General features: G+C 44.3%; 1 protein-coding gene across 2 annotated transcripts; it reads left to right on the top strand.

Annotated features, from left to right (window-relative positions):
* The first annotated feature begins 307 nt into the window (after window positions 1–307).
* On the top strand, window positions 308–12945 carry LOC310635906 (zinc finger protein 75D-like). Of its 2 annotated transcripts, none has more exons than XM_083355277.1 (6): window positions 308–407; window positions 3370–3925; window positions 4897–5005; window positions 6242–6324; window positions 10387–10513; window positions 11317–12945. In XM_083355277.1, the coding sequence occupies exons 2-6, from the start codon at window positions 3599–3601 to the stop codon at window positions 12321–12323; spliced, it is 1653 nt and encodes a 550-aa protein (XP_083211403.1). In that variant the 5' UTR covers window positions 308–407; window positions 3370–3598; the 3' UTR covers window positions 12324–12945. The 2 variants fall into 2 exon arrangements, with proteins under 2 accessions (XP_083211403.1, XP_083211402.1); XM_083355276.1 differs by having other exon boundaries at window positions 11314–12945.
* Window positions 12946–13598: the final 653 nt, after the last annotated feature.

Here is a 13598-nt window from a genome sequence, read left to right as displayed (position 1 = left end):
TTATGGCTTGTGGACTTCAACTCCCAGAATTCCTCAGCTAGGTATGGTGGCTGAGGAATTCTGGGACTTGAAGTCCACAAGTCATAAAAGGGCCAAGTTTGAAGACCCCTGCACTAAACGGAGGATCTCCTGCAAAGAGGCTCCCCCACCCCCCCTAAAATCCAGGACAGCCTGTAGCAATGAGCCCGGAGGATCCCACGCCAGCACGGTCAAGGGGGGGGGGGGAAATCCCAGCCCCGAGCGTGCCCCTTCTAGGAAGCAGCACTCTCTCCCTTTAACCCTTTCTTGGAGGACGAGAGGAGGCTGGCCGGGGAGTTTGCGTTGCTCTCTAGCTCCGAAGAGCTCGGAGCGCGGATCCTTGGCTGAGCGCTTGGCTTTGGAGATCGGAGGCTTTGGCGTTTGCCAGGGTGAGGCTGGAGTTTGCGCTCCCTTTTCCCTCTTCGTGTCACGCGAAGAAGCTTTCCTTTTGCAAAGCCGCTTTTGCAATTGCTTGCAAGGTTGGAGGCATTCGCCCTTGCAGCCTTAGAGCAAAATTGGGGGGGGGGCGGGGGGGGCGAGCAAAGGCGGGGCGGGGATGGTGGTGGAGGTAGACAAGGAGATGAGACAACCTTTATTGACATTTATTTTTAATAGGAGCACACTGGCCCACATTAAAAATGAAAATCCGTTGCCTACTGTCAATAGAAAGTCTATCATCTATCTATCTATCTATCTATCTATCTATCTATCTATCTATCTATCTATCTATCTATCATCTATCTATCTATCTATCTATCTATCTATCTATCTATCTATCTATCTATCTATCTATCTATCATCTATCTACCTACCTACCTACATACCCAGCTACCTATATCATCAGTCTGTCTATCATGTGTATATGTATATGTATATGTATAGGAGACGCGGTGGCTTAGTGGGCTAGGACGCTGAGCTTGTCGATCAGAAGGTCGGCAGTTTGGCGGGTCGAATCCCGAGTGCCACGTAGCAGAGTGAGCGCCTGCTACTTGTCGCAGCTTCTGCCAACCTAGCAGTTCGAAAGCACATAAAAATGCAAGTAGAAAAATAGGGACCACTACCTTGGGAAGGTAACAGCGCTCTGTGCACCTTTGGCATCTAGTCATGCCGGCCACATGACCCCTAGAGTCGGAAACGACTAGCACGCATGTGCGGGGGAACCTTTACCTTTACTTATGTATATGTATATGTGTATGTAGATCTTTGGTCATTCGGGTTTTTCCCCACGTAGAATTGGAGGTATCAGGGCAACGTTTCGACGAAATCTCATCCGTCACCCTCAGGCTGGTGACTTCAGCTTCGTTCTTCTGGGAGAAGTGTGTGATAGTGGCTGTTTTTTCTTCTTTTTTAAACTGCCAGAGGGGGTGTGTTCTGTGGGTGGAGGCTTGGCTGTGTTCTGATGGGGTGGAGGTGTGCTCTGATTGTATATGTGTATATGTATATAGGGACACGGTGGCTCAGTGGGTTAGGATGCTGAGCTTGTCGATCAGAAGGTTGGCAGTTTGGCAGGTCGAATCCCGAGTGCCGCGTAACAGAGTGAGCGCCTGTTACTCATCCCAGCTTCTGCCAACCTAGCAGTTCGAATGCTCGTAAAAATGCAAGTAGAAAAATAGGGACCACTATGGTGGGAAGGTAACAGCGTTCCGTGTGCCTTTGGCATCTAGTCATGCCGGCCACATTTTATTTTATTTATTTTTATTTTATTACATTTATATACTGCCCTTTCCCGAAGGACTCAGGGCGGTTTAAAGGGTAATTAAAAACCAAAAATACAAAAGTTAAAAACCAAGTTTAAAAAAGATTAAATTTATCCCTGTATAAATAAAACCCCAATTAAAATAAATTAATCCTCAGCCTGGGCCAGAGAGCTCGAAGAGCCAGGTCTTCAGGCCCCGGCAGAATGAACGGAGGTCGGGGGCAGTCCTCAGCTCCACTGGCAGCTGGTTCCAAAGGGCAGGCGCCCCCACTGAGAAGGCCCTATCCCTGGGTGTTACCCGCCGGCAATCTCTTACCGGTGGCACCCTGAGAAGACCCTCCCTGTGGGAGCGCACTGGACGAAGGGAACTTGATGCCGGCAGCAGGTGTTCCCTCAGATATCCCGGACCCAAGCCATGACCCCGGAGACGTCCTCGGACAAACGCTGGCTCTTCGGCTTTGAAACGGAGATGAGCACCGGCCCCTAGAGTCAGAAACGACTAGCACGCATGTGCGGGGGAACCTTTACCTTTTTATATGTAAATATGTGTTATGTATGAGTATGTGTGTGTGTGTGTGTTTGTGTGTGTGTGTGAGTACATACATATAACATACGTCGCGATACATCATGTGACGTGGCAATTTTGACACCCGTGCAGTAGAGCAACAAAGATGATCGGGACTGGAGGCTAAAACATATAAGGAACAATTGCTGGAATTGGGTATGTCTACTTTAATGAAAAGAAGGACTAGGGATGACAGGATAGCAGTGTGTCAATATCTCCGGGGTTTCCACAAAGAAGAGGCGGTCCACCTATTCTCCAAAGCACCTGAAGGCAGGACAAGAAGAAACTAATCAAAGAGAGAAGCAAGCTAGAACTAAAGAGAAATTTTCCTGACATTTAGAACAATCAGTCGTCCGTGGGAAAAATAGCCATGTCACTTTTTTTCAGTGATGCTGTAACTTCAAACAGTCAGTAAATCAGCTGTTGTAAGACAAGGAGTATCAATATAATAGGGCTATAAGTTAGAACACTTAATCAGTGGAACAACTTGCCTCCAGAAGCTGTGAATGCTCCCAACACAGGAAGTTTTTAAGTAGAGATTGGACAACCGTTTGTCTGAAATGGTATACAGTTTCCTGCCTCAGCAGGGGGTTGGACAGGAAGACCTCCAAGGTCCCTTCCTAGTCTTATTCTATTCTATTCTATTCTATTCTATTCTATTCTATTCTATTCTATTCTATTCTATTCTATTCTATTCTATTCTATTCTATTCTATTCTATTCTATTCTCTACTCTAAAGGTAAAGGTTCCCCCGCACATGCGTGCTAGTCGTTTCCAACTCTAGGGGCCGGTGCTCATCTCCGTTTCAAAGCCGAAGAGCCAGCGCTTGTCCAAGGACCTCTCCGTGGTCATGTGGCCGGCATGACTAGACGCCAAAGGCGCATGGAACGCTGTTACCTTCCCACCGTAGTGGTCCCTATTTTTCTACTTGCATTTTTACGTGCTTTCGAACTGCTAGGTTGGCAGAAGCTGGGACGAGTAACAGGCGCTCACTCTGCTACGCGGCACTCGGTATTTGACCTGCCAAACTGCCGACCGTCTGATCAACCATTAATGCTTTTTTAAATGCTTTGTTTCCTTTTTCCCTTAGCTCGGTTGTTGAAGAGACCTCTGGTTGTGTGCAAAGTTTCCAGTTTTCCAGGAAGAAAAATCCTCGTCTCCAGAGATAGCACAGGGCAGTTCTTCCTGCCATCCTGCTATCAATGAAAAGTGTTTTGCAGATCGGTAAAGTCCTTTCAATTTGACCAGAACAGCATTTAAGCACAGCAAGGAAAGAAGAAGCCCCCAGTGTTGCCTTGAATGAAACTGCTGGGAAATTCATGGAAAAAAGCAATCAATACATCCTGGAAGGGGAAACTACCAATGGGGTTCTACAAATTCACTCTTTCAAGGAATTCGGCTACCAAGAGGCTGACGGGACCCGAGAACTTTGTAGCCGACTCCACCATATTTACCGTCAATGGCTAAAATTAGAAAAACACACGAAGGCTCAGATGCTGGACCTTCTGGTCCTGGAGCAATTCCTGGCTGTCCTTCCTCCAGAAATGGCCAGCTGGGTGAGGGAATGTGGAGCAGAGACCTGCTCCCAGGCGGTGGCTCTGGCAGAAGGCTTTCTCCTGAGCCAGGCAGAGGAGAAGAAGCTGCAGGTGAGTCCGTATCACGCCGAAAGATGTAATTATGGGAAATAATGTTACTCAACGTTTAAATGCTTCCCTTCTGTAACTAATTGTCTATGGAGATTCTCAGTCATCCAGGCCATGGTTGTCCCCAAAATGTTTTTTCAAGAGGCAAATGGACTACCTTGTTTTTCTTTGAAGATGTTTTTGCTTCTCATCCAAGAAGCTTCTTCAGCTCTGACTGGATGGAGGGGAATGGAAGGATTTATACTCCTTACAGAGAGCTGGTCATTTGCATTCTTTTAGAGAGTTGTTGAGGCCACTTGGAGGTTTATCTGTGTCCTCAGGGTCACCCAAGTGGTGCAAATGGATGTGGAGCCTTCTTGGAACTGCTGAAAGGACAGTGTTGTAGACTGGAGATAGGTGATGTCGTATCCCTCTCCTTCTATTGAGAACAAGCTGTTCAGTTTTGACATAGATGGCCTTATATGTGCACCCAAGAATACACCAAGGCTTGTCCACCCCAAGGATAAAATACCCAGACACAAACTGAGCAAAGTGGTATATTCAGTACAATGCAGTGAGCCATGTGCAGATCTGTACATTGGGGAAACAAAACAACCACTTCATAAATGCATGCCATAACATAGGAGAAAAAACCCATCAGGGCAAGATTCAGCAGTCCATCTGCATTTAAAAGGCAAAGGCCACTCTTTCGAACACAGTAAAGTCCACATTTTGGACAGAGAGGAACGCTGGCTTGAAAGAAGGGTCAAAGAGGCCATCTATGTCAAAAATGAAAAGTCTAGTTGCCTCTGGAAAAAGCACCTGTGGGACCTCTATCTCCAATTATAATTTCCGCTTTAAATATTCTGTTGTCTGTTCTGGAATCTTTCTGAGGGCATCTGAAGAGTACAGCCCCTATTTTGAAGGGAGAGTGGGGTGTTGGAAGCACTGGGCATTAATACACTGTTCCTTTTTCTCCCTGACTATTGTTTTAGACTCAGGAGCCTTTCAGGGAGGTGACAATTGAACGCTATAATAAATATCCTCAGGAGCTGGTCTTTGGTGGCATCTCCCAGAAGACACCATTTCTGGACCCATTTTCAGGTAAAGGAAGGTTCTTCTGATGCAACAGACCTGAAGAGTCTGTACTGCCTGAGGTATTCATGAGCTTGGGGTGACATGATAACCGGATATAAATGGGATTTTAAAAAAAAACCGTGTTCCAATATCTCAGGGGTTGCCACAAAGAAGAGGGAGTCAAGCTATTCTCCAAAGCACCTGAAGGCAGGACAAGAAGCAACGGATGGAAACCAATCAAGGAGAAAAGCAAGCTGGAGCTAAGGAGAAAATTTCTGACAGTTAGAACAATTAATCAGTGGAACAAGTTTCCTCCAGAAACTGAATGCTCCAACACTGGAAGTTTTAAGAAGAGATTGGACAACCATTTGTCTGAAATGGTATAGGATTTCCTCCCTGAGCAGGGGGTTGGACTAGACGACCTCTAAGATCCCTTCCATCTCTGTTGTTCTATTCTTTGTTTAGATGAATAGAATAGAATAGAATAGAATAGAATAGAATAGAATAGAATAGAATAGAATAGAATAGAATTTATTATTATTATTAATAATAATAGTAATAATAATAATAATAATGTTGGAAGGGACCTTAGAGTTCTTCTAGTCCAACCCCCTGCTCAGGCAGGAAACCCTACACCATTTCAGACAAATGGCCATCCAATCTGGATGCTTGGCAACCGACTCATATTTATGACGGTTGCTGGGTCCCCAGGGGGTCATGTGATCATCTTTTTGCGACCCTCTGACAAGCTAAAATCAATGGGGAAGCCAGATGCATATTACACCCGTGTTACTAACTTAACAACTGCAGTGATTCACTTTAACAATTATGGCAAGGAAGGTTGTAAAATGGGGCAAAGCTCACTTAACAAATGTCTCCCTTAATGACAGAAATTTTGGGCTCAATTGTCATAAATCGAGGACTACCTGAACTTTAGCTCTGTATGTAAGAAGGCCATTGTATTCAGCTTTATTATTTATTTTATTTATATCCCACCTTTATTATTTTTAGAAATAACTGAGGCGGTGAACATATTCCACACACCTTCTTCCTATTTTCCCTACAACACCAGTCCGGTGAGGTGGACTGGGCTGAGAGAGAGTGACTGGCCCAAGGTCACCCAGCTGGCTTTCATGGCTAAGGCAGGACTAGAACTCACGATCTCCCGGTTCCTAGCCTGGTGCCTTAACCACCCAACCAAACAGACTCTGTGATAGATTTTTTTAAAACATGTAATTACTTTTTTTAATCTCTTTCTCTCAGCAAACAGAACAGCGATGATACTAGGTGTGGAAACATCTCTTCTTTCTGGTGGAAAAGGAGCAGTGATTGCACTTCCAACTCAGGTAGGGGGAAGACCTTCTAGTACCAATGTGTGCTGCCCCACTCACTCACACGCATGCACACGTAACTGTGGATTAGTAAGTGTATTAATATTCCCCAGCACAGGGGTCGGCAACCTTAAACACTCAAAGAGCAGAGTTTAATTAAAAAAGAAATAGAGGCTGCTGTGCATGAGTTTTCTCTCTCCCTCTCTTTCTCTCCCTCCCTCTCTCTCTCTCTCTCTCTCTCTCCGATCTGCTCACCTGGCAAGCTGGCTTCACTCTGTTCTCCAACAAGCTTGCACACATTCTTATTAGGCTGGAGCTGCTACTTTCTGCTGCTTCCTGTGGAGATGCAGCAAAGGCAGGAGCCCCGCCCAATAAGCTTGCCAGGACGACTGGGAGCTGCAGGAGAAGGCTGAAAGAGCCCCATGCGGCTCCAGAGTCGCGGGTTGCCAACCTCTGCCCCAGTGATCCCCTTCACCAAAACCCAGAACTGTCACAATGAAGTCCAGCCACAAGCTGGCCAACATGGGTCCACAGGGCAATGGCCTAATAGTCCACAAAGCAATTAAAAGTTGCTCAAACAAAATGACTCCACCAGGAAAAACTTAAATCTACAGTACACACAACAGAGCTCACATGGCAAGAAAAGCTCAGTGTCTCCAAGACACAATTCCAAACACGGTGTCAGTCCAGAGTGAAGCAGGAATCAAGATGACCAAACATACAGCTAGAAAATCAACACATTGTTTCCAGCAACACCCCCATCTGTCTGCTGTGATAAATAGCCAGCTTTCTGGTGCAGCCCATCAAGACGGGCGAGGCCATCTCCTCTCAAGTAGTCTGGCTGACCTTCTCTGCTCCTGCCTTTTCTCTGCCCTGTGTGTTCTCAGATCAGATGCAGAGGCAGTTCTTCCTCCTTTTTGCTGGCTGTCGGCAGCTACAAACTTTCCCCAGCTGAAGCCTCCTCAAATCACTTTTGGACAGCGGTTCAGAGCCATCATTCAACAGTTGCTGACATGCCAGGAATGGGCTCAACCTCCCCTGAGCCGACATCATGCCAGACAAATCTTATTACATTCTTTGACCAAGTGACAAAATTAGTGGACCAGAGGAACGCTGTAGATATAATTTACTTGGACTTCAGTAAGGCATTTGATAAAGTAGATCACAACCTACTACTTGATAAGATAGAAAAATGTGGGTTAGATAGCACTACCACCAGATGGATTCGTAGCTGGCTGACAGGCCGTACTCAGCGTGTGGTCCTCAATGGAACTGCATCTACATGGAAGGAAGTGTGTAGTGGGGTGCCCCAGGGCTCTGTTCTGGGCCCAGTGCTCTTCAATATCTTCATTAATGATTTGGATGAGGGGATAGATGGGGAACTCATCAAATTTGCAGACGACACCAAGCTGGCAGGAATAGCCAATACTCCAGGAGATAGGCTTAAGATACAGAAGGATCTGGACAGACTCGAACACTGGGCACTATCTAACAAAATGAAATTCAATGGTGAAAAAAGTAAGGTTCTACATTTAGGCAGGAAAAATCAAATGCATAGGTATAGTATAGGTGGTACCTTGCTCAATAGTAGTAACTGTGAGAGGGATCTCGGAGTCTTAGTAGACAATCACTTCAATATGAGCCAGCAGTGTGCTGCAGCTACCAAAAAAGCCAACACAGTGCTAGGCTGCATTAACAGAAGGATAGAATCAAGATCAAGTGAAGTACTAATACCACTTTACAATGCCACACCTGGAATACTGCATCCAGTTTTGGTCACCACGATGTAAAAAACATGTCGAGACTCTAGAAAGGGTACAGAGAAGAGCAACCAAGATGATTAGGGGGCTGGAGGCTAAAACATATAGGGAACGGTTGCTGGAATTGGGTATGTGTAGTTTAATGAAGAGAAGGGTGAGGGGTGACATGATAGCAGTGTTCCAATATCTCAGGGGCTGCCCCAAAGAAGAGGGAATCAAGCTATTCTCCAAAGCACCTGAAAGCAGGACAAGAAGCAACGGATGGAAATTAGTCAAGGAGAGAAGCAACCTAGAACTAAGGAGAAATTTCTTGACTGTTAGAACAATTAACCAGGGGAACAACCTGCCTCCAGAAGTGGTGAATGCTCCAACACTGGAGGTTTTTAAGAAGAGACTGGACAGCCATTTGTCTGAAATGGTATAGGGTTTACTGCCTGAGCAAGGGGTTGGACTAGATGACCTCCAAGGTCCCTTCCAACTTTATATTATTATTATTATTATTATTATTATTATTATTATTATTATTATTATTATTATTATTATTATTATTATTATTAATCTGAGGAGGAATCTCAGGAGTCACCCAAGGGAGACACCACACTATATCATTTCTTCAAAGGGAATCCTATTCCATCTTTAATAGTTCAAATCTCACTTCCAATGCTATCTCCTTTATTTTATTAGCTCCATCTAGCTTGCTTTTTTGGATCGTGAGAAGCTTCCATTGCTCTGATGGGAAAAGCCATTAGGATGGTTAAGTCATCTGCAGAGTTATGGGACTCTTGCTACTACCTGGAGGAGATCTCCCAACAACTTTGTGTCGGTGTTCAGTGAAGTTCATTGACTAGTTCACTTGTCATCCACAGTGCTCTGAGCAATTCATTGAAGAAACTACCCTGTTTCACCGAAAGGAAGGCCTACACCCAAAATAAGCCCTAGTTTTGGGGTGAGGCACACACCTACAAATCAAGCTGGGGTGGGATTGTACAGCGGCCCCCCGCGCCCTGCTCCCACTTACCTGGCAGCCAGGCCTCTCCTCACCACCCCATTTCTTCTGCGGCATCTTCTTCAGTCAGGCCTGCATTTCTCAGTCACAGGCCCCTTTCCAGAAGACCTCTGCAGCCAGGAACCAAGCTATGGATTCAATCCATAGTTTGGTTCTGCAAGACCTCTGAAGTGAATCCATAGCTCGGTACTTGGCTGCATAGGCCTTCTGGAAAGGCCTGACTGCAAAATGGAGGCCGGAATGCAGCTGCAGAATGAAGTTGCTCCTTTGGCCCCAGAAGAAGTGGGCCAGCTGGGCGGGGCTGTCAGTGCCAGAGGTGAGTATAAAAGACATCCCCCCAAAATAAGACCTGTTACCTCTTTTGGAGGCAAAATGGTGAATGCTCCAACACTGGAGGTTTTTAAGAAGAGACTGGACAGCCATTTGCCTGAAATGGTATAAGGTTTCCTGCCTGAGCAGGGGGTTGGACTAGATGACCTCCAAGGTCCCTTCCAACTGTATTATTATTGTTATTGTTATTGTTGTTGTTGTTATTATTATTATTATTATTATTATTATTTATTGTTGTTGTTATTATTATTATTATTATTATTATTATTATTATTATTATTATTATTATTATTATTATTATTATTATTAAAAATAAATAAATATGACCCAGTCCTATTTCCGGGGAAAAACGGTATTTTCCCAATGGGGAAGAGCCCTAATCTCTGATGCAGCAAGGTCTTGCCGTTAGTTGATTCCTAAGCAATGCAGTCACAAAATGGCTTCTGCACAGATTCTGCACAGTCATTGGGTTGAGGTTATGGAGGGAAAGTTGGAAAGATTCTAAGAGTTGTTTAGCAACAGGTCAGACTTGATTTAAAATTAAAGCCTGTAACAGATCCTCCTCTAAAATGAGATGAAAAGGGACTGAGACTAGAAGAAGAAGTTTCGTGTTATTGCTCCCTTGTGGCTTACCCGGGCCCTGACTTTGATCAAAACAAACTTTCTTCAGATATCTTCTTTAGTTAAGATCTGTGGCGGCACAGTGGTTAGAATGTAGTAGTGCAGGCTGATTCTGCTGACTGCTTGCTGCCAGCAGTTCGGCAGTTCGAGTCTTACCAGCTCAAGGCTGACTCAGCCTTCCATCCTTCCAAGGTTGGTAAAATGAGGACCCAGATTGTTGGGGGCAATATGCCGACTCTGTAAACCACTTAGAGAAGAAGGCTGTAAAGCACTGTGAAGTGGTATATAAGTCTAGGTGCTATTGCTAAGTATCGTTCTTGAAGCTATTAATTAATTGGGAATGTTTTCTTTCTGTGTTAGGAGCCCATAACCTTTGAAGACATAGCAGTGCTGTTCTCCGAGGGGGAGTGGGCCATGTTGAATTTTGACCAAAAATCTCTATACAAGGACGTGATGCTGGAAAATGCAAGCAATATGGTCTCCTTGGGTAAGGAATTCTCCTCTGAGCTCAAATAGTATTGGAACACATTAAAGATGTTGTGACTCTAGAAAGAGTGCAGCGAAGAGCAACAAAGATGATTTGGACTGGAGGTTAAAACATATAAAAATGGTTGATGGAAGTGGGTATGTCTAGTTTAATGAACAGAAGGACTAGGGGTGACATGACAGCAGTTTTCCAATATCTCAGGTTGCCACAAAGAGGAGGGAGTCAAGCTATTCTCCAAAGCACCTGAAGGCAGGACAAGAAGCAACGGATGGAAACTAATCAAGGAGAGAAGCAACCTAGAACTAAGAAGAAATTTCCTGACAGTTAGAACAATTAATCAGTTGAACAGTGTTCCACTGGTTAATTGTCCTCACTGTTAGAAGTTTCTCCTTAATTCCAGGCTGCTTCTCTATTTGATCAGTTGCTTTGGAGAATAAATTGACCCCCTCGCCTTTGTGGCAAGAAGAGATTGGACAACCATTTGTCTGAAGTGATACAGCGTTTATGCCTGAGCAGGGGGTTGGACTAAAAGACCACCAAGGTCCCTTCCAACTCTTCTCTTCTCTTCTCTTCTCTTCTCTTCTCTTCTCTTCTCTTCTCTTCTCTTCTCTTCTCTTCTCATTCTCATTCTCATTCTCATTCTCATTCTCATTCATCTGACCTTTTTATTAAGGGAAATTCCCATCTGATATTTTCCTCACTTGTAGGAAGAGCTGAAATTTTCAAGCCACTTCTATAGAGATATTCTGCATGTGTACTTTAACCATGAAATTTTCTTTCTTCTTTCATTTTGTTCCCAGCAGGTGGTGGACAACAGACTGAGAGTTATACAAAGCAAGCTGTAGAGCCTTCAAAATCAATGGAAACTGAAATCAGAGGAGAGATATTTGGAAATCTGTGGGGACCAGAAAGGCCCAAGGAAACCCAGTTAAATAGAGACATGGAAAAATCCCTCATCTCTCCTTATGCCTGCAGAAATGATGAAAAAAGGCATAGTTGGAACCTTCCTCTTAATTTAAACCAAGACTCTGACCTTCGGGATAAAAGATACAAATGCATGGAGTGTGGGAAAAGCTTCAGCAAGAACAGTAATCTTAATGCCCATAAAAGGATCCACACAGTAGAAAAACCATATAAGTGTACGGAATGCGGAAAAAGCTTCCGTAGGAATAATAATCTTACTTCCCATAAACGGATCCATTCTGGAGAGAAACCATATGAATGTCTGGAGTGCGGGAAGAGCTTCCGAAAAAACAGTCACCTTACATCTCATAAAACAATCCACACCGGGCTGAAGCCGTATAAGTGCACGGAGTGTGGAAAAAGCTTTAGTATGAACAGTTACCTTACTTCCCATAAAAGGATCCACACTGGGGAAAAGCCGTACAAATGCACAGAGTGTGGAAAGAGCTTCAATGGCTTGACTTCCTTTACCACTCACAAAAGGCTCCACTCGGGCGAAAAACCGTATAAATGTACGGAGTGCGGAAAGAGTTGCAACACCAGCAGTGATCTTACTTACCATAGAAGGATCCATTCAGGGGAGAAACCCTATAAATGTCTGGAGTGCGGAAAAACCTTCCGTATTAGCTCATCTCTTACTTGCCACAGAAGGATCCATACAGGGGAGAAACCGTATCAGTGCCTGGAATGTGGAAAGCGCTTCATAATGAGTTCTTCCCTTACGTGCCACAGAAGGACCCACACAGGAGAGAAACCATACAAATGTTTAGAGTGTGGAAAAAGTTTCAGTCAGAACGGTCACCTTACCTCTCATAAGAGGATTCACATAGCAGAAAAAGTTCAGTAGTGAAAGCTCTTCCGTGTCCTCTGTTCCTTTACGCCCAATAAAAAGATCATACGGATCCCTATGGGGATTCTCAGTCATCCAGATCATGGTTGCCCCAAAGATGCTTTTTCACGAGGCAACTGGACTTTCTTGTTTTTCTTCGAAGATGTTTCGCTTCTCATCCAAGAAGCTTCTCCAGCTCTGAACTGGACGGTGGGGGAGTGGAAGGATTTATACATCTTGCAGACAGCTGGTCATTTCTTGGAGAGAGTTGTTGAGGCCACCTGGAGGTTTATCAGTGTCCTCAAACCTCCAAATGGCCTCAACGACTCTCTAAAAGAATGCAAATGACCAGCGGTCAGCAAGGAGTGTAAATCCTTCCATTCCCCACCATCCAGTCAGAGCTGAAGAAGCCTCTTGGATCGGAAGTGAAAAGGAAAGAAAAACAAGAAAGTACAGTTGCCTTTTGAAAAATCACCTATTGGACAGTCGTGACTTGGATGACTGAGAATCTCCGTAGACATTGATAATAAAGGTGTTTCGTTGCTGATACTAGTTCATTTATGTATTACATTTTATTGTGTTTTTTTCTGGACTCTGCATAGCTGTAAGTGGATATGAAATAAAAATTGACATTAGCGCCAGGCAATTCCGGTTTTCTGAATTCATTCAAGATGCTAAACCGAGTATATATTACAGAGGTTTGTGAAGATTCAGCCACACTGCCCTGCCTTCTTACTGTATATGCCACTCTGTTTTTAGCTATTTTATGGTGGGCTAATTTGCAAGACAATATTCTTGGTATATAAAAATATATACTGTTTTATGTATTCCTTGATAAGATTAAAAATGCGAATACCCAGGCATGTTAAAATTAACAAACTAAACGAACACTGGGATGGAATAAAAAAACCAAACAGTTTTTATTGCGAAAATATCAAGCTTTCATTGGCTAACTGCCAATGTTGTCAGGATGGAAACGCTGGGGTGGGGAGATTGCATTTACACTGTTGGTGTCTGCACTCCGCTCATGGAGCGCGTCACTGGTCTGTTTGTTGAGGCTGGCCGTATTTCTTTGAGTTGTCATGCATCCATTTTTGGGGGATGTAGAACTAAAGAGCCTCTTGTTGCGGGTGAAGGAGAGTGCAAAACTTGGGTTGAAACTTAACATTAAGAAAACCAACATCATGGCATCCGGCCCTCTCAATTCCTGGCAAATAGATGGGGAAGAAATGGAGGTAGTGACAGATTTTATTTTCCTGGGCTCCAAGATCACTGCAAATGGGGACTGTAGCC

Source organism: Vipera ursinii, assembly GCF_947247035.1.
Source record: "Vipera ursinii genome assembly, chromosome: 2".
In the NCBI taxonomy this organism is placed as follows: domain Eukaryota; kingdom Metazoa; phylum Chordata; class Lepidosauria; order Squamata; family Viperidae; genus Vipera; species Vipera ursinii.
Note: the sequence above shows the minus strand (reverse complement) of the source record. Positions and strands in the feature narration are given on the sequence as shown.

Bases quoted from the DNA above. Each gene is read 5' to 3' on its own strand.
- LOC310635906 (XM_083355276.1), top strand. From the start codon at position 3,599: ATGGAAAAAAGCAATCAATACATCCTGGAAGGGGAAACTACCAATGGG. The intron at 3,926-4,896 runs GTGAGTCCGTAT...CTATTGTTTTAG, and splicing joins CAGAGGAGAAGAAGCTGCAG to ACTCAGGAGCCTTTCAGGGA. The intron at 10,514-11,313 runs GTAAGGAATTCT...TTTTGTTCCCAG, and splicing joins AAGCAATATGGTCTCCTTGG to CAGGTGGTGGACAACAGACT.